Consider the following 25,543-nt stretch of genomic DNA (forward strand, 5'->3'; position numbering starts at 1 on the left):
ATGGGAGACTTTAATGCTCAAGTGGGAGTACAAGATAGCGGTGAATCGAAAGTCGGACCTTACGGTTTGGGCTGCAGAAATCACAGGGGGCAAATGCTGGTAAACTTTCTCGAAGCGCAGGGGCTTTTTTTGATGAATTCTTTCTTTCAAAAGAAGCCTCAGAGGAGGTGGGACCTGGCGAAGCCCCGATAACGTGACAAGGAACGAGATAGACTTTATCATTTCGAATAAAAGGTACATATTTAGAGATGTTTCAGTGATCAACAGGTTTAATACCGGAAGTGATCACCGCTTGGTTCGAGGCACTCTAAATATCAACTTAAAAGCCGAAAGATCGAGAATGATGAGGTCTACTCTCCGACCTACCATGCTCCAAGCTGCTCAAGGCTCCGAAAAGTTCCAAATGGAACTTCAAAATCAATTCACCGCGTTGGAAACCATAAGCAGCATTGATGAGAGAACCGACACGCTGGTCAAAATACTGCAAAACACATCCCGCAAGTGTTTTCCGCCACAGAGAAGAGACAACGCACCAAAACTCTCTGCTGAGACACTCGAGCTCATGAGAAAACGACGAGAACTACCATCGTTTTTGTCAGATAAGGCCTTAAATCGAATAATAAAAACGCTGACGCGACGCGATCTCCGACGCTCCAATACCCGTGCCATCAAGGCTGCGATTGAGCAAAATCGGGGATCGAAAGTGTTCGCTCGCAAGTTTGGGAGGCCGCGTCTGACTAAACTTAAAACTGAAAATGGTGGGGTCGTTACCTCTAGGCCTGACATTGTCGGAGAAGTAGAGAGGTTTTATGGGCAGTTGTTCTCTTCAAGATCGGATAAACCCGTGGGAATCAGTATTGATGACCAGCGCGCCCCTCTTATGCGCCATTACTCCGAGGAGCTCCCGGTCGTTGACCAAGGAGAGATTAGGGCGGCTCTAGAACAGCTTAAAAACAACAAAGCTCCGGGAGATGACGGAATCACAACAGAGTTGCTTAAGGCAGGCGGGACTCCGGTCCTGAAAGAGCTAGCAAGCCTCTTTAATTCCGTCATCCAATATGGCAAGACCCCGGAAACGTGGAGCCGGAGTGAGGTGGTACTGTTTTTCAAGAAAGGTGATAAAACCCTCTTAAAAAACTACAGACCAATCTCCCTCCTGAGTCACGTGTATAAGCTGTTCTCAAGAGTCGTCACGAACCGTCTCACCAGACGACTTGACGAGTTCCAGCCCCCAGAGCAAGCCGGCTTTCGATCAGGCTACAGCACCGTGGACCACATCCATACTGTTCGGCAGATTGTGCAGAAAACCGAAGAGTACAATCAGCCGCTGTGTATGGCATTTGTGGACTACGAGAAAGCCTTCGACTCCATCGAAACCTGGGCAGTGCTCGACTCATTGCAGAGATGTCATATCGATTGGAGATATATCGAGGTACTGAGATGTCTGTACAACGCCGCTACAATGACTGTCTACATCCAGGACTGTAAGACGAAGGCGATCCAACTGCGCAGAGGGGTGAGACAGGTGGATGTAATATCCCCGAAACTGTTCACCAACGCGTTGGAAGACGTTTTCAAAACGCTGGATTGGACTAGGTATGGAGTCAATGTAAACGGCGAATACATCTCACACCTTCGATTTGCCGACGATATCGTCATCATAGCAGAGTCGCTGGAACAACTCACCGAAATGCTGCGTAGCCTAGGCGAGTCTTCCCGGTGTGTCGGTCTCGGTATAAACTTGGACAAGACCAAGGTCATGTTCAATAGGCATGTCGTGCCGGGACCGATATACGTCGAGGGGAAACCTCTCGAAGTTGTTAGTGAATATACCTAGGACAGATAATACAAGTCGGTAGGAACAACTTCGAGAAGGAAGCCGATCGAAGAATTCGCTTGGGATGGGCAGCATTTGGCAACCTTCGTCAAGTCCTCAAGTCGTCTATACCGCAATGTTTGAAGACGAAAGTCTTCAACCAATGCGTCTTACCTGCCATGACATACGGTGCCGAAACGTGGACACTAACTGCGGGACTAGTCCACAAATTCAAAGTCGCTCAGCGTGCTATGGAGCGAGCTATGCTCGGAGTATCTTTGAAGGATAAGATCAGAAATGAGATTATCCGGAAAAGAACCGGAGTCACCGACATAGCTTGCAAAATTAGCAGGCTGAAGTGGCAGTGGGCTGGTCACGTATGTCGTAGGACCGATGGCCGTTGGAGCAGACGAGTCCTAGAGTGGAGACCGCGAATCGGCAAGCGCAGCGTAGGGCGCCCTCCAGCCAGGTGGACCGACGACCTTAAGAAGGTGGCGGGCACCAACTGGATGCGGAAGGCGGAGGACAGGGAGCTTTGGCGCACCTTGGGAGAGGCCTATGTTCAGCAGTGGACAACGATTGGCTCTTGATTGATGAAATATATAGTAAGACATTTTGTTAATTATCATCTTTGTCTGTAGTACCACGTGGAAGTCACGGAATCTAAATACAATCTATCCGAATAAAATAGGAAATAATCTGTTATTTAATTGACTAACCTAAAATGTGTCCTTCCAGCGGCATTGAAGTTTTTTTTAGTGCCGCCGAGAAGTTGAAGCAATACGCCTTTCTTAATATCGATATTCTCGTAAATTGAAGGTGCTATGGCACGGGCGAGTCTTTCGTAACAATCTGGCTGAGACGCCAGCGCCTTGAATAGCTCTACACGTTCTGGAGGAAATTGATGTTCCTTGCTGCAAAACGAAACATTTGTAACATAAGCAAATAGTATTTCATATCGTTTTTTTTTTATTTCCACTTTGCGATTAAAGTTTAATACTTAAAACTACACACACTTCAAACTCGCTAACACAATATAACTCACCCTTCCTCGGTCTCCAGGAAGCGGTCGCTGTGCGCCTTCTTGTAGTGCAGCGCGTCGAGGTGCGTGCGGTGCAGCGCCTTGAGCGTGGCGCGGCGCGGGTTGACGGCGGCGGGCGCGGCGCGGAACACGCCCGTCACGGCCACGCGCTCGCCCGCGCCCACCTGCTCCACCAGCGCGCCGTGCGCCAGCACGCTCACCGTGGCCGGCGTGCGCCCCGCCGGCATGTCGTCTGCCGGGACATTCGAGGGTCAAGACTGCTCGTACTACACTCCTTAGCTTGCCATTCCTTTTTACTTGTACGAAGTCCTCCGTAGCACATCAAAGTTCGGAACTAGGCAGGGTAGTGATGGTAGAGCTTTGTGCAAGCTCATCTGGGTAGGCACCACCCACTCGACAGATATTCTACCGCAAAACAGCAGTACTTGTTATTGTTGTTCCGGTTTGAAGGGTGAGTGAGCCAGTGTAATTACAGGCACAAAGGGACATAAAATCTTAGTACCCAAGGTTGGTGGCGCATTGGCTATGTAAGCGATGGTTGACATTTCTTATAATGCCAATGTCTAAGGGCGTTTGGTGACCACTTACCATCAGGTGGCCCATATGCTTGTCCGCCTTCCTTATCTATAAAAAAGGGTCCTAATCTCATGCCTTCATTTTGCTTAGCACATAATAAATCATATAATAGTAGTAATGTTTCAGACTGCAGTTGAAGAGTTTAGTTTGTCAGTTCTTCTTGGAAGAGTATACATTCTACACTATTTGGTAGATTTACGTCTATGAGTCTACTTGAATAAAGTATACTCGGTTCCTAGATACCTGGGGCCTCCTGCAACTTGACGAGCTGCTTGTCGCTGAAGTGGGAGCGGTTGTGTATGAGCTGGAAGCTGTGCTGCGTGGTGCAGTGCGCGCAGTGCGCCGGCTCGGGCACGCGGCCGCGCTCCAGCTCGCCCGCCGCCGCCGAGCCGCACACCGCGCACCGGAAGTACGCCTCGCGCATCTCCGGCACGATGCCCGACGTGCGGATCACCATGCCCGATATCGTCACCAGCTGGTCGATGTCTGCAACGGGACTGCTAGTTTAGGAATAATATAAGCTCTTCTATTTTAAAGGCTTATCTTCTCTGGATGCGTCTAATGATTATTAGAAATATTTTCATTGAAATCCATCATAGTAATACTGAGAATGAGGCATAATTAAGAATAAAGAATATGTGAGTACCTTCTGGATTTAAATCCCTCATGTGCCTCTGAGGGGCGTTGAAAGGTCGCACTTGTATTTGATGTTCCAAAACTGCTACAGGATACTTTTCGAAGAACAGCTCGTTTACAGCAGCATCAAATGCTGGAATGACCTAGAAATTATGAGTTGTAAATTCCTTCATTCTCAGATTTTTTGCAACATAATAAAATATTTACAAACATTAAAATCAAATTAAATTTAAAAAACCTATTATTAAACTTTGTTAAAAATAATATTTTATGTTAGACTGACTTACTTCCTGAGGATAACACACAAGTTGCCTGTGTAGTTTTGAATCAAATATCTTCACATGTTCGCAGTCAACATCCAAAAAAGGCTCCTCTAATGTAAAAATCTAAAAACACCATTTAAAGTTTGTTAATTTTTAAGTTTAAGTAATATATCCTCAAATAAGTGTAATGGCAAGTCAAACAGTACAGCTAACAGTAAAGCTTTGTCAATATTCCTTTTTATATATGTCAATGTTTTTGCTGGTATGATCTTTAACTTAACATCTACAGTTTAAAGATTTGTATAAATATATTATTAAATTAAATAAATTTATTAAATAAAATGAAATTATGTGTTCATTCATTCTTGGTCTAAATATATTCTTGCATACATAATATTATGATTATGGTTCCAAGTAATGTCAACATCAAAAATTTTGTATAGATTTGATGCAGAGCCCAGCTCGCCATTAGTTCTGTTGGGCTGGAATGGGTAACAAGAAGTATGAATTTAATATATATATCCGTAACAGCCTGTGAATGTCCCACTGCTGGGCTAAAGGTCTCCTCTCCCTTTTCTCGAGGAGAAGGTTTGGAGCTCCACCACGCTGCTCCAATGCAGTCTACACAAGTAATGATCACGCTTTAGTTCACAAATATGTTTATAAAGGAACGTCAATCAGTCTAGTCTACACTATATCAACGGGCCAGGTTAAAATATTATGATTATGATAATAGAGAATAATCAAAAACTTTATTAATAAATTGAACACGAATAAAATGCTAGAAATTTTTTTTTCTGCATAGACTACTTAATTAATCTCAATAAGTTAAGATGTTAACATGAGAGAAAATAATGGAAAATGTTGAACCCATATATATAACCAAGAGGAACACAGACTAGAGCCATCTTATAAAACTTGGTAGCTTTATTTGTTTCTATTTTCCTAGAATAATACTATTATTATTATTATTAAATAATAATAAATATATGGCTAAAGAAACTTACTTCCTCTAATTTAAGTTCATATAAAGGCTCATTAGTAAGTGCGTTTGGTTCGACAAATCTTTGTATGAATTTGATAAACTTCTCTCTGCATTCAGCAATTGCTACATCTGTACCCCACACTACTAATTGAGGTTCACTCGATACTTCTGGTTCACCTGCTTCAACCTGAAATAAATAAGTGATAATTTTGAAATCATCTCAACAATTAAAAAAATACATGAAGAAATTTAGTGTTTTATTATGTATTTTGTTTTATATTGTACAAGCTATAAATAACTTACCCTCCTTGTAGGTGTAGGAGCTGGAACATTTGGTGCTGTTAGATGGCCTCTCAGATCAGCTCTCTGTCTCGCCGGAGTCATTGCTCCTCGCAGTAGTGAACGAGGAGTGCTTAATGAGCTTGGTGTTCCATAGTTTAGTGGGGAACTCATATCTGTGTCAGTTCCTGGTATAAAATAACATGTTTAAAATAACATTGCTTAATTATAATCTAGTTAAAATAAACAATTTATTTAATCCTGTACTATTATAATACATATAATAATTATATTATAATACATATAATACAACAGGATTTAAGTCTGTTAGTATGATAATTGCTTACCAAGTGGGCTGGATGGCAGCGGTCGAGCCAGCGAGGTGCCTGGGGCTTGTTGATTAGGAGTTCGTGGAGTTTGACGAGGGGTGCCAGGTGTTCCATCTTAAAATAGATATTTAATTTTTGATGCAATAGATCATATCAAAAAAATCTGTTTAACTGTTTATTTTAACCAAACTAGGTACACGTAAAACAATACTAACCTTTTGAAGGTGTACCGCTTGATCGATGAGGAGTTTCGGGTACAACAAGTTGTTGAGAAGATCTTGTTCGGCGAGATGGAGTAGGTGCATCAGAAGATGCACGTGAAGATGGACGCTTGGAAGGAGTCGACATCTTCGTTAAATCAGTTTAAAATGCATTCAAAATTACCACTTGTTATGTATACTATTAACACGACTGTTAGAAAATAGAATGTATGGCACTTTGGTATTGGCGCGAAATTTTGACATACTAAGCTTTAATCTTACAATGTGTTAATGACATTGACGTAAGAATAATTTTAGTAATAGCATGTACCACCAGTAAACCATGTTTTAATGATAAAGTAGTCTATTGTAATATTACCTTTAAAAGTCCCTGTATATTTTAAAATGAGTTTTTCCGTAGTTTTAAAAATATATTTTCACTGTTCTTTAGTGACATAATTATCTGTATTGTTGATACATTTCCATAGACACTGAGTTTATTTTTAAATCAATTGATCGTTCATTCACCGCTGTTGTTTTCGTGGTGTTTTATGATAATAATAAATAAATGTATGATTATTGCGAAATAATGATCAATTTATCGCGATGATAATCAGTATTTTTAACTAGTGCAATAATATTATTGAAGTCAAAGACGGACTCTTAATTTGAGCACATTTAGCATAGCTAACTTAGTGCAATCTACCTGCATCGTCGGTCATATTTTCGTAAATAATTATTGTGGCTGATCGTATCTTTTTTACTTTAAATGGACCTTTATGTTGTTTATATATTGTGATGCGTAAAATGTACGTTTGCTTTTGATTCTGTATTTCTCCAGATTTTTTGGATTATTATTGGTGAGTATCAAAGACGTATATAATTAGTTATCATAATTTGTGATTCACCGTCTCGTGAACATCCATTATGTAGAGATCTCGGAGACAAACAGGAAGACACTGGAATACCTTATCGTTAAGGTATTATCATATTGTTTATTAAACTGTACATACCATGCAGGTATTATATTATGTGACTTGGAAATGCATTTAGTTATTCCTATTTCGTACTAATTTTACATATTTTTCTTCCTTTAAAAATTATTTTAATTTAGTAACGAATGTAAAGAAAATATTATAACAAAATACATTTCTGAATAAAGTAATATATATCACAGGCAGAACTAAGCAGAAAAGGGTAGCTTTAAAATAAATTAAAAAAAAAACTATATCAGAAGATGATAAATTAATATTGCATATACAGTGACAACTTTTTGCTTGATTATTATAACTACAGTATAAGCATTTAAATAGACTAATATACTGTAATTAACACAAGAATAATTAAAGTATTAGTATAATATATTCTACATAACAAACCCTTTGTTCTTTACTTTATGTTGCTTCAGTAAACACATTTGCAAACAATGAATTCATTGATAAAAGTAGAACATATACAAATGTTAAAGGTATCTGAAATACTATTAAAGAATAAAAATTGTACTCTCTATGGGTCTGATTAACACATATAGAGAATCAGGAAAAATTATATTTGTTTAGTGAAAATAACATAAACAGATTTACTCTTTAGATAAGATAAGGTCAACTACTGAAAATTATATATTTAAATCCCTCATGATTATATGTATTGAATAAAATTTTTATCTTTATTAAAAAAAAAGTTTTAGTGTGGATTTTTTTATTTCTGTAAAGTCGCAAATTAGTCTAACTTATTGTATTTATCGAAGTTCAAGTTTCAAGATTGTGAAATTTATATAAAGAAGTACTTCATTTTTGTTAATGTTTATTCATGTTTAATAAACAGCATGATCAAAATATTTCAAAAGAGAGTTTCTTTTACTTTCAAACAATAACAATAAAAGAAGAGTATTTTGTATAAATTCTCTACAATATCTTGTAAATGATTAGAATATTTTAATAATTATAACAATTGTTTCAAATTAAAATATTGTACAGGCATATTATGATTAATATAAAATAAAAAAATAGTGTTTAGATGTAAAACATAACAATGACAAAGTTTTATTATTATTTAATTATAAAATCTGATGTAGGATGATATACATCATCATCGCCTCACTGTTAGTTTTAAAAGTTATGAAATTTTCACCAAATCAAGAAATTATTTACTCAATATGAATTACATTGTAAAAAAAAATTGAAAACAACTACTCAGATTACAAAAAAACCCAAAAATAAATTTCATTAGTTTTTTGGAAGCATGCTGGGTGGTATCCCTCCATCAGTTATTTAACGGCTAGGCAGCAGCATTTATATTTATATTTTTCAAATAGATAGGTGAGTGAACACGCATAATTATGGACACAAGTAATAGTTCTTATTTTTTACAGTGTCAATGACTTTGGGCAATGGTAACCACTTTCAGCGTGACTGATATGCACATAGTGCCGTACAATTGTAATTTAAGAAAAAGTAAGTTGTAGAGATTTAAATGTTAACTTACATACTCTTTGATAAGTATATTAATAATGATTTAATAAAAAATTAAATATTCAACACAACAATACATAATTAGAGGGTTAGGAACCATTTTGTTTTGCCAGAACTAACCTTGCCATTAAATCTGGACCTATCCAAATAGGTTTATTGTTTTATTGACATAATAAATATCAATTGAATAAACACGAAAAAATAGTTTCGTCTTATAATTATTTAATTATTTTATCTGTGTATTGTTATTCTGATAACTGTTTTGTATGGACTCAAAATTTAATTAAATCAAGATATAAGATGGTCATCAATCGTTTTTATTTTTTTATTTTATAACGAAACAAATTTGGTTATCATAATATTTATATTGTTTATATCTTGTTTATATTTATTTCTTGTGCGTTAACACAAATTTATCTTATTTACTTTTATTTTTTATTTTGATGAATGGAAACTATTCCGATTGTTTTGATAAATAGTAATTTTTATTTTAATCTACGGTTTTTTTTCTATGATTTGCGTTTAAATGAAAAGAAATGTCATTTCATAATTACGATACAGGACATGTCGAACTAGTCGTTAGATGTAATATTTATTTAGACCGTAATATCCAAGGGGTTCACTGGCTAAGCAGTTGGCGCATGCGATCTTTAAAGCTAGGGGTACATGGATTATTTGGCCGACGCATCGAGTTTACGTAGATAAATAAAAAAAAATATTTGTATTCTGACTGCTTAAATCGTTTTATAATCGATATTGACACAATAGTTATTCAGCTATTTTCAGTATTACATTTTATAATGAATATCAATTTTATAAAATACTTTGTGAATTATTATTATATATAATTATTAGTGATTATAACTTTGTGAAATAAAAAATATTTTTAACACAAACAAAATATTCCACTATTTCTTTTCAAAATTTTTTACTGATAGTTCTTGTAGACAACGCGGTCATGTAAATCAGACTTGCAATAGCTTACGATAAAAAAAATATCGTTTTGTCTAAATAGGGTTGTGTCACTCAATGCGGTTTAATAATTTGTACGAAATGACGAAAATCATCCATTTCGCCTCATTTCGAAATCGAATATATAAAAGCGTACATATAATTAAAATGATTATTAAACAATGCTATTTCCATATTGTATTAATAATATATCAAAGAAGCTCGTAAGTAATTTTCTTTACCAGCCGGTTCCACCGGTATTGTGCTCGCTGGTGTCAGGTTACTACTTACTACAACCAACTCGGATGATAATGTGGATAATAATATTCTTATTTATAACAAGTTAAATATAAGTAAATACTAAATATAAAAATATAGAATTCACTCATTAATAATATGATAATATTAAAAATATTTTAACATCGTCAAAACTAATCACTATCATAAAAGATTTTTCTTTAAACCATAAAGTTTTTTTAGAATTTTACCTACATTGTTTGAAAATATGTACAATACAGACTATTTCTATGGTGGATAATGTTCAAAATTTTTGTGAAACAATAGCATTCAAATAGTAACAAAATCTCCTTTTATTCTTTTTACAGCCACTGCTTTCTAGGTGCGTCATAAATACATTTAGCGTAGGTGATTAGAGCGAATTCAACCTTATAGAAATGCCAACAACAATTCCATTCAACCTTACAGGATGTGCGTTTTAAATGGTTAATATTAATATTAATGCTTACCAAAGATTTATAAAACAATGCATAATAGTTTTGTATCAAGGAAAAAATTGTAAGTTTTTTTTACGTAAAATTTAATTTCTTAACGATTAACTTAATAACATACACTAAATATAATATATGACAATGAAATTAATACGGTAATTGAATTGATAATTAATAGTTTTCATTTTGTAAAGTAGAAAAGTTTAAAGTTAATTTTCTATTATTTTAAAATCGTTTACACATGTATATTTTTTGCCCCTCAGACCTAAATAGACAATTGCAAGCTAGCTGTGTATATTTTTCCCTTAGAAAAAAAAAAAACGGGCTTAGGATTCCTTCGGCGAATCGGTACAAAGCGCTCTACCTGTTACATTGTACTAAACATTACAATGCTTTTTAATTTACAACAGGTAATATCGACAATTGTGAAATAGTCACTTTGAGATAGGTACATAGTTTTGAAGGAAATATTTTTTTATCGTTTTATTTATCTTAGTTTTGTCTTTATTTATTTAAGTTTTTATTACTCATAGATAAGAATTGCAAAGAGCATCCTAGTAAGGTTCCATATCAGAAAAATATCAGTACTTTGTTTAAAATACGTTTTGTGCGTGGAGTACAATATTCAGATATCGTTATAATATAGAAGGGATGTGAATCCGTGGTTTCGCCCTTCGGGATATAAGGGCAGCTAGGGAAAGAATCGATTTTTGTCACCCTACGCGATCGGCACAAGGCGGGGGCGCGGCAAGATGGCGGAGGGTCCCGGACCTGCCTCAAACGCGTTCGCATCCCAAGGTCATGAGCGCCATGTGCTTCCCACCGCGTCTCTAAGCCCGAAATACAGCATCTCAATAAATAAATTCCTCTGTCTCCCTCACACACCTACGCACACACAATAATGCTACTCAATACCGATTTTAACACTGTTAGGGTTGACATTCATTTTTGATGCAAAGTCATTGCTGACATCACTTTTGAGATAAACAGAATTGTTCACCTCGCATTTAGTGTAGTTATATGTATCCTTCCAAATATCAGCGTATTGCATGAGCATAAAAATAACATTTTGGGCTTGGACTTTTTAAACAGATTTAATTTAGATATTAGTCCGAAAATATAACAAACAGTTTAATTTGGTTGCGATCCTATAAACAAAAGTTGTACAAATAATGCACTAAACGTGCACCAACCCTAATCATAGCGAACCTCTTTTATCTAAATTATGGAAAATTTTGGAATGTGCCGTATCGTAGAACTTTCTCGCACGCACAATAAGCTAATCGCTCTGTCTCGCTCTGCGTTCCTTACCTACTAGCTCGAGGGTTAGTAGAAGGGAGAGCACAAAAGTTTTTGGGATAGATTTTTTTTCGCAAACTGCACCATCTGAAGCAATCCCTCATTACCAGTGCAACATTACACCAGATCGGTGCACACTCGATACATTTCTCCAGTTATTTAGATTTTAATATTTGTTATTTTTTGTTGATAAAAATAATATAAGTTGAGATAAGTTATTAAGTTATACGGTGCTAAGTGCTTGTTGTAGTTGTAAGTTTATTATTATTATTTATTTAAAATATGCAGTCCAATGTTTTTATTATGCGTCTATCACATTTAATAATGTTTGTGTGTCCGTACTCGTGAGCTACTGTAGTGATACTACAAATAGATTTACTAGCGATGTAGACGCACTAATATTACGACTAACGAGGACTAAAAATAAGTCTGTTACATGTTTCTTTCTTAAATAAAATACTATATTAAATTGAACATTGTTCTCATCAATAAAGTTACATCATCAACAATTGACAAAGTTTTATTTCGTATAATTTATAAATAAAATATTATTTGATAAATTTATATTGCTATTGTTAGATTTCTCGTTAGCAAATAAAATAAATTACCAGTCTATTTAGTACGTATTGTCAGTTCAATTTATTTACATGTGTTAATTTATTTAATTTTATAACAATTGCAATGAAATCAATTTTTACAAAGTTTATTCAAACATTGTTTCCTAATTTTTTCAGATCTAATGAGTTGACGTGAGTTTCAAAATGACATCGTTCGCAAATATGACGCAGTCTCTCGCCGCGAGTTTGCCGGCCACCTCTAATTCGGCGACCGGTGCCAAACCTGCCAACCAAGAAGACCCTATGGCGATGTCGCACCTGCTCTGCAATCTCTTTGATACCATCAACAAGCCACCAAACCTCCAGCCGACCGCAACCGCTACCGCGACGTCTACCATACCCTACGATATCTGGGCTCTTCCATCATGTAGTTCGTTACAGAACGCCACTGCACCTAACATGCGTGAGTACAATACTGTTTCCAATAATTACCATCAAAACCATTCTAAAGAAGATAATTCTAGCGGGTCTCCCGGCACGTCGTCATCAGTCTCGATAACATGTTTCCGCTGCGAAGAACGCAATCCTACCACCCGATGCCTTGAATGTAACGACCTTTTTTGTCATGAATGCTGTCACAAAGTAACCTCTGACTGCCAACTAAGAGAGCACACTCTGCTGCCTATTCACCAAATATCACCTATTGGTGCTCGACCGAACTCTGTCACGAATGATAAAGAAGTTATATATTGTGAGGTCCACGGCGATCCCGTTAGATATTACTGCGAAGCCTGTACGATTTCTATATGCCAAGAATGTACTTTATGGCTACATAGAGATCATTGCCTTTCACCTAAAAAAGGTACAATCGATATGAGTAGAATTGGAGTTTTTAGAGCAATAGAAGATACAAAAACTGGAACGAAGGCTATTAAATCTGCCATAGATCGTGCAGTAGCAATGACGAAAGCTTACGAAAAGGAAACTGCAGAAGCTAATATGAAAATTCGTAAAGCCATGCGTTGCTTCGCGCAGGCCATTGAAGATCGAGAAAAATATTTGTTAGATAAGGTAGAAAAAATGCGTCAAGCCAAGTTGAATGAGTTAACAGAACACTTGAATACACTTCGTGGTATCCTCTCTGGTTTAGCGCATACTAATGAAAGTCTAGTTCGTGGTATGGATTCTGAAGGTGTTAATCTGTATAAGATCAAAGCAAAAGGAAGAGCGCAAGTTGAATATTTTTCTTCTGTGTTTAAAAATATGTATGTCATGGAAGAGCGCATTATGTTTATACCGCCTAATTATGACTTAGTTGACCAAATAAAAAGGCAATGTGATGTCCAATCTGTTCCTGTAAATTCTCTGCATTTTTTAAGTTCGTCCTCTTCACTACAGTCTCGACAGTCGCTACTCCATTCATTACAATCTGCTCAAACATATACTCCATTATCTTATCATATGCCAGTTTCCAATAGCCTACGATCGTTACCCGATTATTCAAATAGTCATACACGATTAACAAATTATTATGATCACAGTATCTCTACTAGTATAGCTATGGACTTTAATTCAGCACGCGGCATTGGGCAAGCTATACCTGGATACTGGACGTTGGTTTCAGTGAAACCTACTCGAAGCCCGGTATCTGGAGTTCCAATGTTTTCTTTTGGGAGAGAAGGTCAAGATGAAGGTCAAGTATCGAGGCCCTGGGGCTTGTGTGTAGATAGAGAAGGAAATATAATAGTTGCAGATAGAAGAAACAATCGCATACAGATATTCAATAGTTATGGAGAGTTTAGAACAATGTTTGGATCTAAAGGAACTGGCCCAGGAGAATTCGACCTTCCGGCTGGTATAACTACAGACATATATGGGCGTATAATAGTCATTGATAAAGACAATCACAGAGTTCAGATATTTACATCTTCAGGTAACTTTATCCTAAAGTTTGGTTCCTTCGGCAAAGAGTGTGGTCAATTCCAATACCCATGGGATGTCGCAGTTAATACATTAGGTAATATAGTAGTGACTGATACCCGTAATCATCGCATTCAGCTATTTACCAGTGATGGTACTTACATAACCAAATTTGTTTTCGAAGGAGCTAATCCCGCCAAAATGCTGAAAGGTCCAACAACTCCGAGAGGTATCTGTTTCACAACATCAGGAAATATCATAGTATCTGATTTTGAAAATCATCGCTTGTTAATGGTCGATCCAACACTATCGAAAGTTCTTAATTGCGTAGGTAGAGAAGGTTCGAGTGTCGGGGAACTTAATCGCCCATCTGGAATCGTAACAGATGATGATGGACATATAATTGTAGCCGATTCGAAGAATCACCGTGTACTTGTTTTTACATCGGAGTTGCAAATTTTATGGGCTGTGGATTTAAAGAGCCCTGGGTTAGACGATAAAGATCGTCCAAGCGACGTAGCTCTTACAACAGACGGGTTCCTTGTTGTATTGTTCGAGACCTTACCTGACACCGCCCGCGACATTACATCCCACGGCAAGCAATACATCAAAGTTTATTAATAAATGGTAATAGCTGAGTGGAACTAACAATATAGACCTCAGGTCTATTTACTTTATTTTTGTTTTGTTTAATTTGTGTTTAATTTCATAATGTGCCAATTTTATTATTAATGTTTCGGAAATCAGGAGCGAGCTTAGCTTGTGGGGCGATTTTGTTTTTTTCATAATAATATGTTACGAGCAAATTATTTTTCCTTAAATTCTTTTAAAAATTTTCGTTACCATATTTTTTTTATTTCATTTTTGCATGAGACTAGTCTTTAGAGACCAAACTTTGTTTACAATGTTTAATTACGCGACAGTTTCGACCGATTCTCATCAAAGTATTTTATAATTATAGTTTTTTTATTTTAAATTTTTATACATAAAGATATCCACAGTTATCCTAATTTTGACTGATGTAAATTTTACGCATTGCATAAACAAAGAATAAAGATCTTCTATTATAGATAAAAGATCAAATTGTGATTTAAAAGAATTTTATGTTAGATAATTTAAAATTAACTTGAAAAGTATTTTTTTTTTCAAAATGTTACTTTTGCTTTTATTAACTTGGTTATATAATTAATGCACACATTAATACGTATTTTATATTAAGTTATTTGGCATATTAATTTAGGTACTGTAAATCATATTTTAATAATGACGAATCTACGCTATGATTTTGGATGGAATAATTGAGTTTGTTGCTCTTTACTCCGGTTAGATTTTTTATTTATTTTTTTATTTTGTATTAGATTGATGAATGGAAATGTAATAACATAACTGAACTAAGAAATTATTGCAATAAAACATGGAAGACTGACTTTAGAAGACTGTCTGAAAGACTTGGTTCAGAAGCAGGCGGGCAGGTGTTGCGGATCGACGCGTTATTTTAATGCAATCCGTTATTACCAAAACATTAGGTATTATTATATTTTTATTTTTCATGAAGTCTTTATTGGCAACAAAATTAAATCAAAATATTTTTGGCGCATCAAATTTGTATGCATGATTTTATTTACTTGAGCATTTAGTTTTTTCTGTTGTGCATTGTGCATTCGTTTTCATTTGTTATTGATTTGTAGACGAATTCGACATCTTTTAAATAAATTGACTTTAATTTTCCATAAATATAATAATGTGAACTCTTTATGGTATTCCTGGATATAGTGCTATAGTCGATAAATAAAGTAATCACTAGTTAATTGTAAGCCATACCATAGTAACTTCTACTTATGTAAACTTTAAGTAATATAAGTCACGTTGACGCACTTGTTGTTTAAATTAGCTAATTTATAGATATTCTTCTACAAATGATTGATTTTCAATTAGCAAATAACGTGTTTGTATACTGTCAAAATTTTTGTTAGTCCAAATATTTTTAGCGAAATTGTTTCTTCAAAATTGACGTATATAGTCTATTTTTGAAACCTATCGGCGTGTGAGTCGTTCATATTAGATTTAATACACTGTGTTCAATAAATATGTGTTCAATATTTTTAATATAGGCTTAGACTAATGCGTTCGGATCGAGCGGTTCGGATAGCCTCATATTATCTAGTTTAATTGCGTGATGTAGTTTACTCACGTTGCAGTCTTGCTTACGATCTATGGTGTAATTCTATGGTATATTTGTAGTTAGCATTCACGAACCTTCATTATTTGTACACAAGTGGTTAGATGTAGTATACGCATTACACACAATTACTCAGATATCATAAAAGTTTGGCTAACAAAGATATATATAAACTATCGATCCCAGGAAACATCCTCGCGGGATGCTTTAATTAAAAATCGCTATTAATAAATTTGAATAGATCTAAGGCACAAGTTTCACGCAAATATTAGCATTTACAACGTTTATTCTTGTTTTTTTTTTTTTGAAGTACCAAAGTTTTAACTTGTATATCGATGATAGATTCGCTCCCAACAAATATAATCTTTGATCAAGTAAATGCTTCAACCAATCTCGGTATACCATATACACGACATTTATGCACATAGCATGTAAATTTCGCGAAGAAAGCAATGTTATTCCAATAAACAATAATAATTGACGATTATTATAAAATAAATATAGATTAACATTTCAAAAATAATGTACTTAGGCTTAAACTAGTATAAGTTACTACAAAAATTATCTCTCTTATTGTGGATTATTGTTCTCCCTTAAGTGAGATATTAATTAGAGTTAATCGTGTCACTTCAAACAAAAATTTTCTATCGTAATTTCAAGTTAGTGTAGTAAAAGGAACTGATTTTATATGACTGCGGATAGTCTGATGTAAATTAATATAATAATTATCAGCTAATATAGGAAAATTATTGTTTGAAGTTTAGTGTAAGTTTGACTGGAATATTTTATCGTGCGATTATTTGCTTGTATTTACGTAGAATACAGCGCGTATTTATATAGGATTTGATTGTCTCTCCATAATTTCTAAATACCATTCAGTACTATCTAAATTAATCGCCGTGTTTTAGATAAATAGTGGTTAGATTTGAAGTTATGGGATAAGAAGGCTTCGAAATTCTTTTGGGATAAATAACGGAATATCAGATTAATTCGTAAATTGAAAATTCGTGCAGTTTTATGCGTCTCGACTGTCAATTATATTATTTACATAAAATAAATTTTCCGCATAACAAAGTATTTATTAAATTTCTCTTCATTAAATTTAACGTTATTTTTGTTCAGTGCCATTATAAAGTTATATATATATTATTATTTTTTTTTAAATAATGTGTTGCATGAAATGCATTTTTATTATAGATTTTTTTTCAAAATTATCTTAATTAAATACCAGTCGAATCGACGTTTATTTTTAAAGAATGTCGGAATCTGAGTCAATATTTTGTAGAACATTATGAATTTAGGTGGTTTGCAAAGCAAACTCCTTTCAAATGCCAGATCATTTGACTTATCATTTAGAACGTTACCAAACCTATTACATAATAAATACTAAAGGCCCTCTTCAACATCCGACTACAACTCTCTGATGACATAACAGAAAAATCGTAGAGTACTAATTAATTATAACTACAACAAGTATAAATATCTTTGTTAAAAAATACGTAATTATTTTTTCTATATTTTTTGTCATTTCATCAGATGTAAGGGATAATAATAGCATGGGCCTTCTTCTATATCTAAGTTGGCTCTAAGAGGCTTGAATATATACTTAATCGGGAGCCGCATTTAATTCGGTATGATTTGGTTATGTTTCTTAGATTTATTTTGTTACTTGGTTTAGTGGATTTAACTTCTACGCTTAGAGTTATTACCTACGCTGTGTTCGCTGAAAGTCCTTTGCTTCACACAGGGCACTAAGTTATAACATCATCAGTTCAAGAGTAGTTTTGTGATTTACAATCGCAACTCTTAACACTTTTCCTACTTTATAAAAGTGAACTGAAAATTTTCAGCGAACGAAAATGTTTTGATATAATCGAGAAAGCAAGAGATTTGATCGCAAATAAACGATTTAATATATGAAAGCTGCTAGGTGCTAGCAGTAAAATTGTATTTTTTGTGATAGAAACAATAAAATTGAAAACTTAATATTGTAGCGTGATGGTAATTTTGTACGAGTTTTTGACGTTTGATATTGTAAACCGATGACCGAGAATTTCAACTGCTTTCTTGCAAAAAAGTAATGATACCTCCACGGTCGTGGGTGAGACGCATTATGAAAACTGCATAATAGTTATAATATGAGATTCTAGTTAATTGTATTTGAGCCATTCTTATTGTGCTATTTTTAATGTTAACTAGTGGCTTGTGTTGTGTTAGTCTTAGTGTAATTATAACATACATCTCTCCTTTCATGTAACAAGATGGTACTTTAAATGTATTCTATGAAAATATATCCATAACAATTCTTATGTACGTATGCATATGTAACACATACGAAAACATGTTGTCTGAATCATATAAAAATAAAAAAAAATCAAAACATCTAAGTGATGTTATAACCAAATATATATTTTAATGTCGAAATTATAAAAACAATATTCTAAGGGGAGATGTGTGTCACCTTGTAAGAAGTATAATTAAGTATGTGGTAGTATTTTTATATAAATCCCCGTAAAGTCAGTCGTGTATGCGATTCGTAATTTACGCGGGGCCAGTATGCTGAGGCCATTACTGACGCGAATCTTTCGACATGAAAATTATTAAAGAATTCTGAGAAGTAAAATTTCATTATTCTTAAAAGCATAATACACAGAAATGGGAGAATAACGTTATTGCAATAAAGTACAGCAATGTCGTGTCAGTAATGACTTCTCATGTTGGTGGATGACGTCTTATTTAAGTAACCAAAACTACCTCACTTGTAATACATTAAAGACTGATTGGAATTAATGAGACGGTGGTCTAATCACCGCTTTAGAAGTCTGTTGTCTACTAGATTAAGCAGATATCTTACGAACTGAACTTTTATTCTTTACTTATAGCGTCCAAATATCCTGAAGGCTAAATTTTTTGTTTAAATGTGTAAAAGTAAAGCAGTTTATGTTGTGCAATTGTCGACAACAATTTTTTTTATATCTATATCTTATGTTACGCTCCTGTAATATTATTAGAAGACTGATATTTTATAAATGTTCCTATATTTTAATTTAGAATAATTTACTGCATACCATAATTCATTTACATTATTTTTTAACCTTTCGGTAATAATTATTACTTTGATTCTTATAATCTTATCAATTGTGCATGACGCTATATATGTCATGAATTTTTTGAAATTTTTAATGGAATTTTGTATGAAAAATTAATCAAGTGATTGATAGAAAATGGTTTTTTATTTACGTTAAATCCTTCCTTTGTCCTAATCAATTAATTTTCTTTGTGTTTAGACAAAAATTTCTCAATGATAGCGTAATAAACGACAAATGAAGAAGAAGAGATGGCCCAGTGGTTAGAACGCGTGAATCTTATACGATGATCGTGGGTTCAAACCGGGCAAGCACCACTGTATTTTCATGTGCTTAATTTGTGATTATAATTCATCTCGTGCTTAACGGTGAAGGAAAACATCGTGAGGAAACCTGCATGTGTCTAATTTCATTGAAATTCTGCCACATGTGTATTCTACCAACCCGCATTGGAGCAGCGTGGTGGAATAAGCTCCACAACCTTCTCCTCAAAAGGGAGAGGAGGCCTTAGCCCATCAGTGGGACATTAACAGGCTGTTACTGTACTGTTACTGAAGAAGATAAATGTATTTCCTTGATTTTAGAATAAATATTTATAATAAAAGTGACTTCGATAACAAAGAATATATAATACCTATAAGAATATATAATATATATAAAGCTACCTTAGGGTCCGTTCACACAGACCGGCTCGGAGAGGAGAGCAGATTTTTATCACGTTGGAAACAGTGTTTTGAGTGATTGTAGTAAAGTTTATTTTTGCATTTGCACCTTTTTTGTCATTAAAAATGCCTGAACGCGCTTCGTGTGAAGTAATAAAAGGAGCCGACCGGCTCCGCTTGCGTGCTCTTTCTCGCTCGCGCAGCCGATGGGCTCCGATTGCGTGCTCTTTCTCTATCGCGTAGCCGATCGGCTCCGATTGCGTGCCCGCTGCGGCCGCGCCGACCGCCATTTTGATAGCAACATTTGAACGTAATAGTTGTGCGTACTTGTACGAAAAGATGAATGATGAAAAATTAATAATACTCGTGTCAAAATATGAGTGTTTATTTGACATAACCAAGCCATCATATAGCGATCGCTATCTAAGGGTCCGTTCACACAGACCGGCTCGGAGAGGAGAGCAGATTTTTATCACGTTGGAAACAGTGTTTTGAGTGATTGTAGTAAAGTTTATTTTTGCATTTGCACCTTTTTTGTCATTAAAAATGCCTGAACGCGCTTCGTGTGAAGTAATAAAAGGAGCCGACCGGCTCCGCTTGCGTGCTCTTTCTCGCTCGCACCCGCTTTCAGATCTCTTCCAGCCGGTCGATGTGAAATAGTTGGCGGCTCCGCTCCGGCCAATTCCAAGCGTATACGACCCGGTCTGTGTGAAAAGAAAAAAGCAGGCCGATGCTCTCCGAGCCGGTCTGTGTGAACGGACCCTAAATCCATGTTTCGAAAAGCACACGTTAACACACCGAAAACAAAACTTAGGGTCCGTTCACACAGACCGGCTCGGAGAGCATCGGCCTGCTTTTTTCTTTTCACACAGACCGGGTCGTATACGCTTGGAATTGGCCGGAGCGGAGCCGCCAACTATTTCACATCGACCGGCTGGAAGAGATCTGAAAGCAAAAGAATCTGAAAGAGCACGCAATCAGAGCCGATCGGCTGCGCGAGCGAGAAAGAGCACGCAAGCGGAGCCGGTCGGCTCCTTTTATTACTTCACACGAAGCGCGTTCAGGCATTTTTAATGACAAAAAAGGTGCAAATGCAAAAATAAACTTTACTACAATCACTCAAAACACTGTTTCCAACGTGATAAAAATCTGCTCTCCTCTCCGAGCCGGTCTGTGTGAACGGACCCTTAGACTGCGCGGAATACTGGCACTGCCTTTGTAGTGTATCCACCCGACTCCGAGCGCATCCGACCGGCTCCGAGCACATCCAACCGCACCCGCTTTCAGATCTCTTCCAGCCGGTCGATGTGAAATAGTTGGCGGCTCCGCTCCGGCCAATTCCAAGCGTATACGACCCGGTCTGTGTGAAAAGAAAAAAGCAGGCCGATGCTCTCCGAGCCGGTCTGTGTGAACGGACCCTTAGTCCGCTTTTAAATTTAAAAGTATATAAGTACAACAGTATCATATATCTTGAGCTATACACAACACATATTGTGTTTTCGTGTAATAATGATTATAAATAAAAAATACAAGTTGTTTATACGATGCCTTCATACTTCGGACTTTCTTGTAAGTATGTAATTCATGAAATTTAATTGTCATTTCAAATTGTCAAAATAAAATATTTATTCGCTTTTCGAATTATATTATGTCATTTTGGAAACCTTTCATTCAAGTAATACCTCATATTTGACACGGTTCTAACATAGTTATTAAGATATCAACTATCAAACTATTTACTTCGAAATAATGGGTCAACACATAAGTGCCGTTGTTTCAAGTTTGGGTAGATTTTTTGAATATCCTGTAAAGAGAAAGCCAATTTGCTTTTATAGGCAAGAAGATTTTACGGCGACAGGTAACTATTGTGACTAAGTACTTTTTCCAATATGTCGTTTGAAGTCAGCTTAGGGCTCCAACACAAAACCGCGAATTCGCATCGCATCGCAAATATCTGCGAATTCGCACGAACGCACCGCAAGAATTTCCGATCTGCTTCGCATCGCACATTCCTGCGATATTACGACATCCTTGGTGACGCCATTTTAGTCCGCTCTGAGACAGCTTTAGGCCTCTGCCTCGAATCTCGCGGGCAGCGGGGCGGCGGCGGCGGCGGCGCGGGAGCGGCAGGATCTTACGCGTATAATCAAATGGACCGGCCCTCGAATACAGCGGTGCAGGAGCGGCGCGGGGGCGGGCAACGAGCGGTGCACTCCAGTCAAGCGGTGACCGCCCGCGTTGCGCGTCTGCATTGTAGGTATAGTGTTGTACATTTTTTTTGTGACGTATCAAAATGTCTTCGGACGTGCAAGAGCTAATTATTTCGGCAATCTTTGAGAGGACACCCATATGGAACAGCAAAGATGTGAACCATAAAAATAGAAGAATAATTAACCAATTATTAGTCGTAGAATTTGTCGGGATTTTGTCTCTGTTCTTCATAATTTCGATAAAACTCGCCATTTATTTTCCTTGCCCTATAGTAGGGATCCACTTCTTCTTTTGCCCACAATAAATCGAGCGTTAGGAATAAATTTGAATCAAAAAGATGTCGCCGTTTTTCAGACATTTCGTTCGCGAATAAAAACAAATATCTCGACAACACAACCACGAACACAACACTACACTGCTATAGTGCCGCGCGATCTGCCCGCTAGTTTGGAGAACAGGTATGCGTTGCCCGCCCCGCTGCCGCGCCGCCGCCGCCGCCGCCCCGCTGCCCGCAAAATTCGAGGCAGAGGCCTTAGAGAAAGACGCGCGGCGCCTGCGCCGCCTTCTTTGTTTATAAAAAAAATGGCGGAATATGATATAGATTTTTTAATTTCTTTAATTGAGGAGCGTCCCGTCCTTTGGGACACAAGTGATGAACATTATAAAAATAAATTGCTCATTCTAAAATAATCAAAAAATTTATCTTCTTCAGTACTCAACGCATTTGAGTAAAATAATTCCCATCAGAGTTCATAATCGTAATAAATGGATGAACCCAGAATCTTCTTTTTCTTTTATATCTATTTAACAATAACAGCAGTGCAATAATCTTTTTGCGATCCATCTTAAGCTTCCTAAAAACACGTCCAGTACGGCTGACTACACTTGAAGGAATGGTCGCCCTACCAAACGGTTTGCCGCACTAAATCGTATCGCAGTTTTGTGTGGGAGCCCTTCAACAAAATGTTTAAAATGAAATTATTGTTGTTGACGATAATAATGTCCTTCAGACCGATTTCGGCCAAGACAGCCAATCTCAAGAGAGATTAGCCAACTACGCAAGAAATATTATAGTGCACAAGTGTGTGCGCAAACACAGGTGCACTCTCTATTCACTCTCTTCAATTCAACTCTCATAATCCGATGGGACGGCAATCCGACACGACCGGAAAGAGTTCATGCGCAGGACCAACGGCTTTACGTGCTTTCCGAGGCACGGGAGTGTACACACTTCCAATTTCCGGACTCCGGGCTGCTACTGAGAATTTTCTGATAGAAAAACCCAATAACTTTTTATTGGCCCGACCTGGGAATTGAACCCAGGACCTCCGGGTCTGCGGCCTTATATCAAGCCGATATAACGTATTGAAAATCATTCCTAATACATTATATAATAGTCTTATTTATATAAAAATATAAGGTGTTCTGTATGAATTTATCTAAATAACAATTATAAACACGATATGATTTATTATTTTTTATTTACATATTATCAACTAAGTATATTTTTTAATACAGGAGAACCACAAAGGAAAGTATCAGATGTGCATAAGGTTGTTATGACTGACTACGATAGGCTTGTGGATCAGTTTTACAAGAGACTAGCAGAGCAGCGACAGTATAACCAAGTATGTGGGCTGACCATAGTCATACAGATGTATAATAAGGTCAGCTACAGTGGTCAATCTCAAGAGAGATTAGACAACTGCGCAGGAGATATAGTGCACAAACACAGGTGCACTCTTTATTCCCTAATTCTCATAATCCGATGAGATAGCAATCCGTCACGACCGGAAAGAGTTCAGGCGTAGTACCAACGGCTTTACGTGCATTCCGAGGCACGGGAGTGTACACACTTCCAGACTCCGGGACGCTACTGAGAATTTTCTGACCGAAAAACCCAATAACTTTTTATTGGCCCGACCTGGAAATTGAACCCAGGATCTCCGGGTCTGCGGCCTTACATCAAGCCACTTGACTAACGAGGCACTTACTGATGTATAATAATATATTTATTGAAAAAAGTTAGAGGATATGTGGTCACCACGGTATCTTAATTTTTATGTATGTAACTTCCTGTATTAACTGGCTCATTCAAACCAAAGCAATACAATTTTATTATTTATCTAGTACGTATATGGTGGACATATATTGAATAACTGGTTATATTTTTTAACGTAACAGGTTACGCGAATAAAGTTTACTGAAATAATTATTAAATGTAAAAGCCCGTTAACTTTTACTGTTTTAAGTTTATTTCTTCTCAAACAACTTTTATCATATAATAATAATACTGATCGTATTTCACATATACGTATTTTTTCATAGAGAAAATTTATAAGCTATCAATTTCATTTTAATTGGCCACTAGATAAAGCTGCAACATCAACTTCTATACCGTACAGCTGATTGCAACGATATGTGATATATACATACAGACAGGACTAATTTGACGGATTTTGTGAGTTAAGTTGTATATGAATAAAAAAGCCTATATTAATTTGATGTTCAGGAAATGAAAGAACACGATCGGCGGTGGAGCATGCAGAAGGTAGTGCGAAGGTTCCCAGGCTGGAATGAGGTCACCATCGCGAACTTACACAGCTTATTCCTTCTCTTCGACAATCAGTCTAATGGGATGCTCGGATTTGACGATTTGTTAGTAGTGGTAGTTGTTTACTCAAATTATAATTACTAAAACACCATAGGCATAATTCTTCCTTACTAAATTTGTATACTTGAGTTTTACAAATGACTGATTTCTTTTCTCATATTTTTTTTTATTTCTAATTATATTCTTTTAACGTTACTCGTTCAAATATTTTAATGTAGGTTGTATATCAAAATTCAAATATTATAATGTATGGTTGTATCATCGAAATCGTTAAATTGCGACACTCGTTCGATGTATTATTTTTCATAAAGATGCGTATTTACCCATAAATTTGTTAATTTATTCTTATTTCTTGTCCCAGTTCTGCTGTATTAGAAAGTTTAGGGGACGAAACATCGATGGAAACTAGAAAAGAAAAGTTTAAAGAGGCTGACTCGGACAATGACGGTTGGATTACTTACGACGAATTTTTGTCGGTAATTGTGATTAATGGGTAGAGCTGTTTGTAATTTTATTATGACCTTGTATGAAATCAATTGAGATGTTTAACAATAACTTGGTTCTTCATAGTTGGTGTACAACTTCAGCCCACAAGAAAACGGCGATTTGACGGGCTTGGCTCGGCTATGTAACGAAGTTGCCGAAAACATTCAGTTCGTCAGTAACTTGACGGTTGGCGAACAACTCGAATACGGATTATTTTAAATAAAACCTTTTTTAAATTTTATAGTTATTTATT

The 25,543-nt window shown here is 36.1% G+C and overlaps 3 protein-coding genes across 7 annotated transcripts in view; 2 read left to right on the forward strand and 1 right to left on the reverse strand.

The window, feature by feature from the left end:
- LOC126774951 (DNA replication licensing factor MCM4-like) overlaps nucleotides 1–6,383 on the reverse strand; it is a 28,055-nt gene extending 21,672 nt beyond the window's left edge. For 2 of the 3 annotated variants that reach the window (XR_007669848.1, XM_050496626.1), the window contains exons 1-9: nucleotides 6,142–6,383; nucleotides 5,945–6,040; nucleotides 5,622–5,785; nucleotides 5,341–5,505; nucleotides 4,358–4,456; nucleotides 4,081–4,213; nucleotides 3,678–3,920; nucleotides 2,862–3,090; nucleotides 2,536–2,730 (exon numbers count right to left, since the gene is read on the reverse strand). Coding sequence is in view for 2 of the 3 variants with exons in the window: in XM_050496626.1 (XP_050352583.1) it covers nucleotides 2,536–2,730; nucleotides 2,862–3,090; nucleotides 3,678–3,920; nucleotides 4,081–4,213; nucleotides 4,358–4,456; nucleotides 5,341–5,505; nucleotides 5,622–5,785; nucleotides 5,945–6,040; nucleotides 6,142–6,274 (1,457 nt within the window). In the remaining variant the exon portion in view is untranslated. Of the gene's footprint in view, nucleotides 1–2,535; nucleotides 2,731–2,861; nucleotides 3,091–3,677; nucleotides 3,921–4,080; nucleotides 4,214–4,357; nucleotides 4,457–5,340; nucleotides 5,506–5,617; nucleotides 5,786–5,944; nucleotides 6,041–6,141 lie in introns of all 3 variants that reach the window. The other variant, XM_050496627.1, reaches the window with a different exon arrangement.
- A 285-nt stretch (nucleotides 6,384–6,668) lies between these two features.
- On the forward strand, nucleotides 6,669–14,985 carry LOC126774956 (protein wech). Of its 3 annotated transcripts, XM_050496636.1 has the most exons (3): nucleotides 6,669–6,986; nucleotides 12,310–14,149; nucleotides 14,237–14,985. In XM_050496636.1, exons 2-3 carry the CDS (start codon nucleotides 12,337–12,339, stop codon nucleotides 14,671–14,673), a joined length of 2,250 nt encoding a protein of 749 aa, XP_050352593.1. In that variant the 5' UTR covers nucleotides 6,669–6,986; nucleotides 12,310–12,336; the 3' UTR covers nucleotides 14,674–14,985. The 3 variants fall into 3 exon arrangements, with proteins under 3 accessions (XP_050352593.1, XP_050352591.1, XP_050352592.1); XM_050496634.1 differs by having other exon boundaries at nucleotides 12,310–14,985; XM_050496635.1 differs by lacking the exon at nucleotides 6,669–6,986 and adding an exon at nucleotides 8,544–8,579 and having other exon boundaries at nucleotides 12,310–14,985.
- Nucleotides 14,986–21,695: 6,710 nt separating this feature from the next.
- Nucleotides 21,696–25,509, forward strand: LOC126775029 (uncharacterized). The gene is made up of 5 exons (XM_050496749.1): nucleotides 21,696–21,837; nucleotides 23,709–23,818; nucleotides 24,703–24,848; nucleotides 25,166–25,280; nucleotides 25,375–25,509. Exons 1-5 carry the CDS (start codon nucleotides 21,729–21,731, stop codon nucleotides 25,507–25,509), a joined length of 615 nt encoding a protein of 204 aa, XP_050352706.1. The 5' UTR covers nucleotides 21,696–21,728.
- Nucleotides 25,510–25,543: the final 34 nt, after the last annotated feature.

Source organism: Nymphalis io, chromosome 17 (assembly GCF_905147045.1).
Source record: "Nymphalis io chromosome 17, ilAglIoxx1.1, whole genome shotgun sequence".
NCBI lineage: Eukaryota > Metazoa > Arthropoda > Insecta > Lepidoptera > Nymphalidae > Nymphalis > Nymphalis io.

What these genes read in the sequence shown, in the direction of transcription:
- LOC126774956 (XM_050496634.1), top strand. Translation starts at nt 12,337, where the DNA reads ATGACATCGTTCGCAAATATGACGCAGTCTCTCGCCGCGAGTTTGCCG.
- LOC126775029 (XM_050496749.1), top strand. Translation starts at nt 21,729, where the DNA reads ATGGGTCAACACATAAGTGCCGTTGTTTCAAGTTTGGGTAGATTTTTT. An exon ending in AGCAGCGACAGTATAACCAA is followed by an intron (nt 23,819 to 24,702) that starts GTATGTGGGCTG and finishes TTTGATGTTCAG; the next exon opens with GAAATGAAAGAACACGATCG. An exon ending in ATGCTCGGATTTGACGATTT is followed by an intron (nt 24,849 to 25,165) that starts GTTAGTAGTGGT and finishes TTCTTGTCCCAG; the next exon opens with TTCTGCTGTATTAGAAAGTT.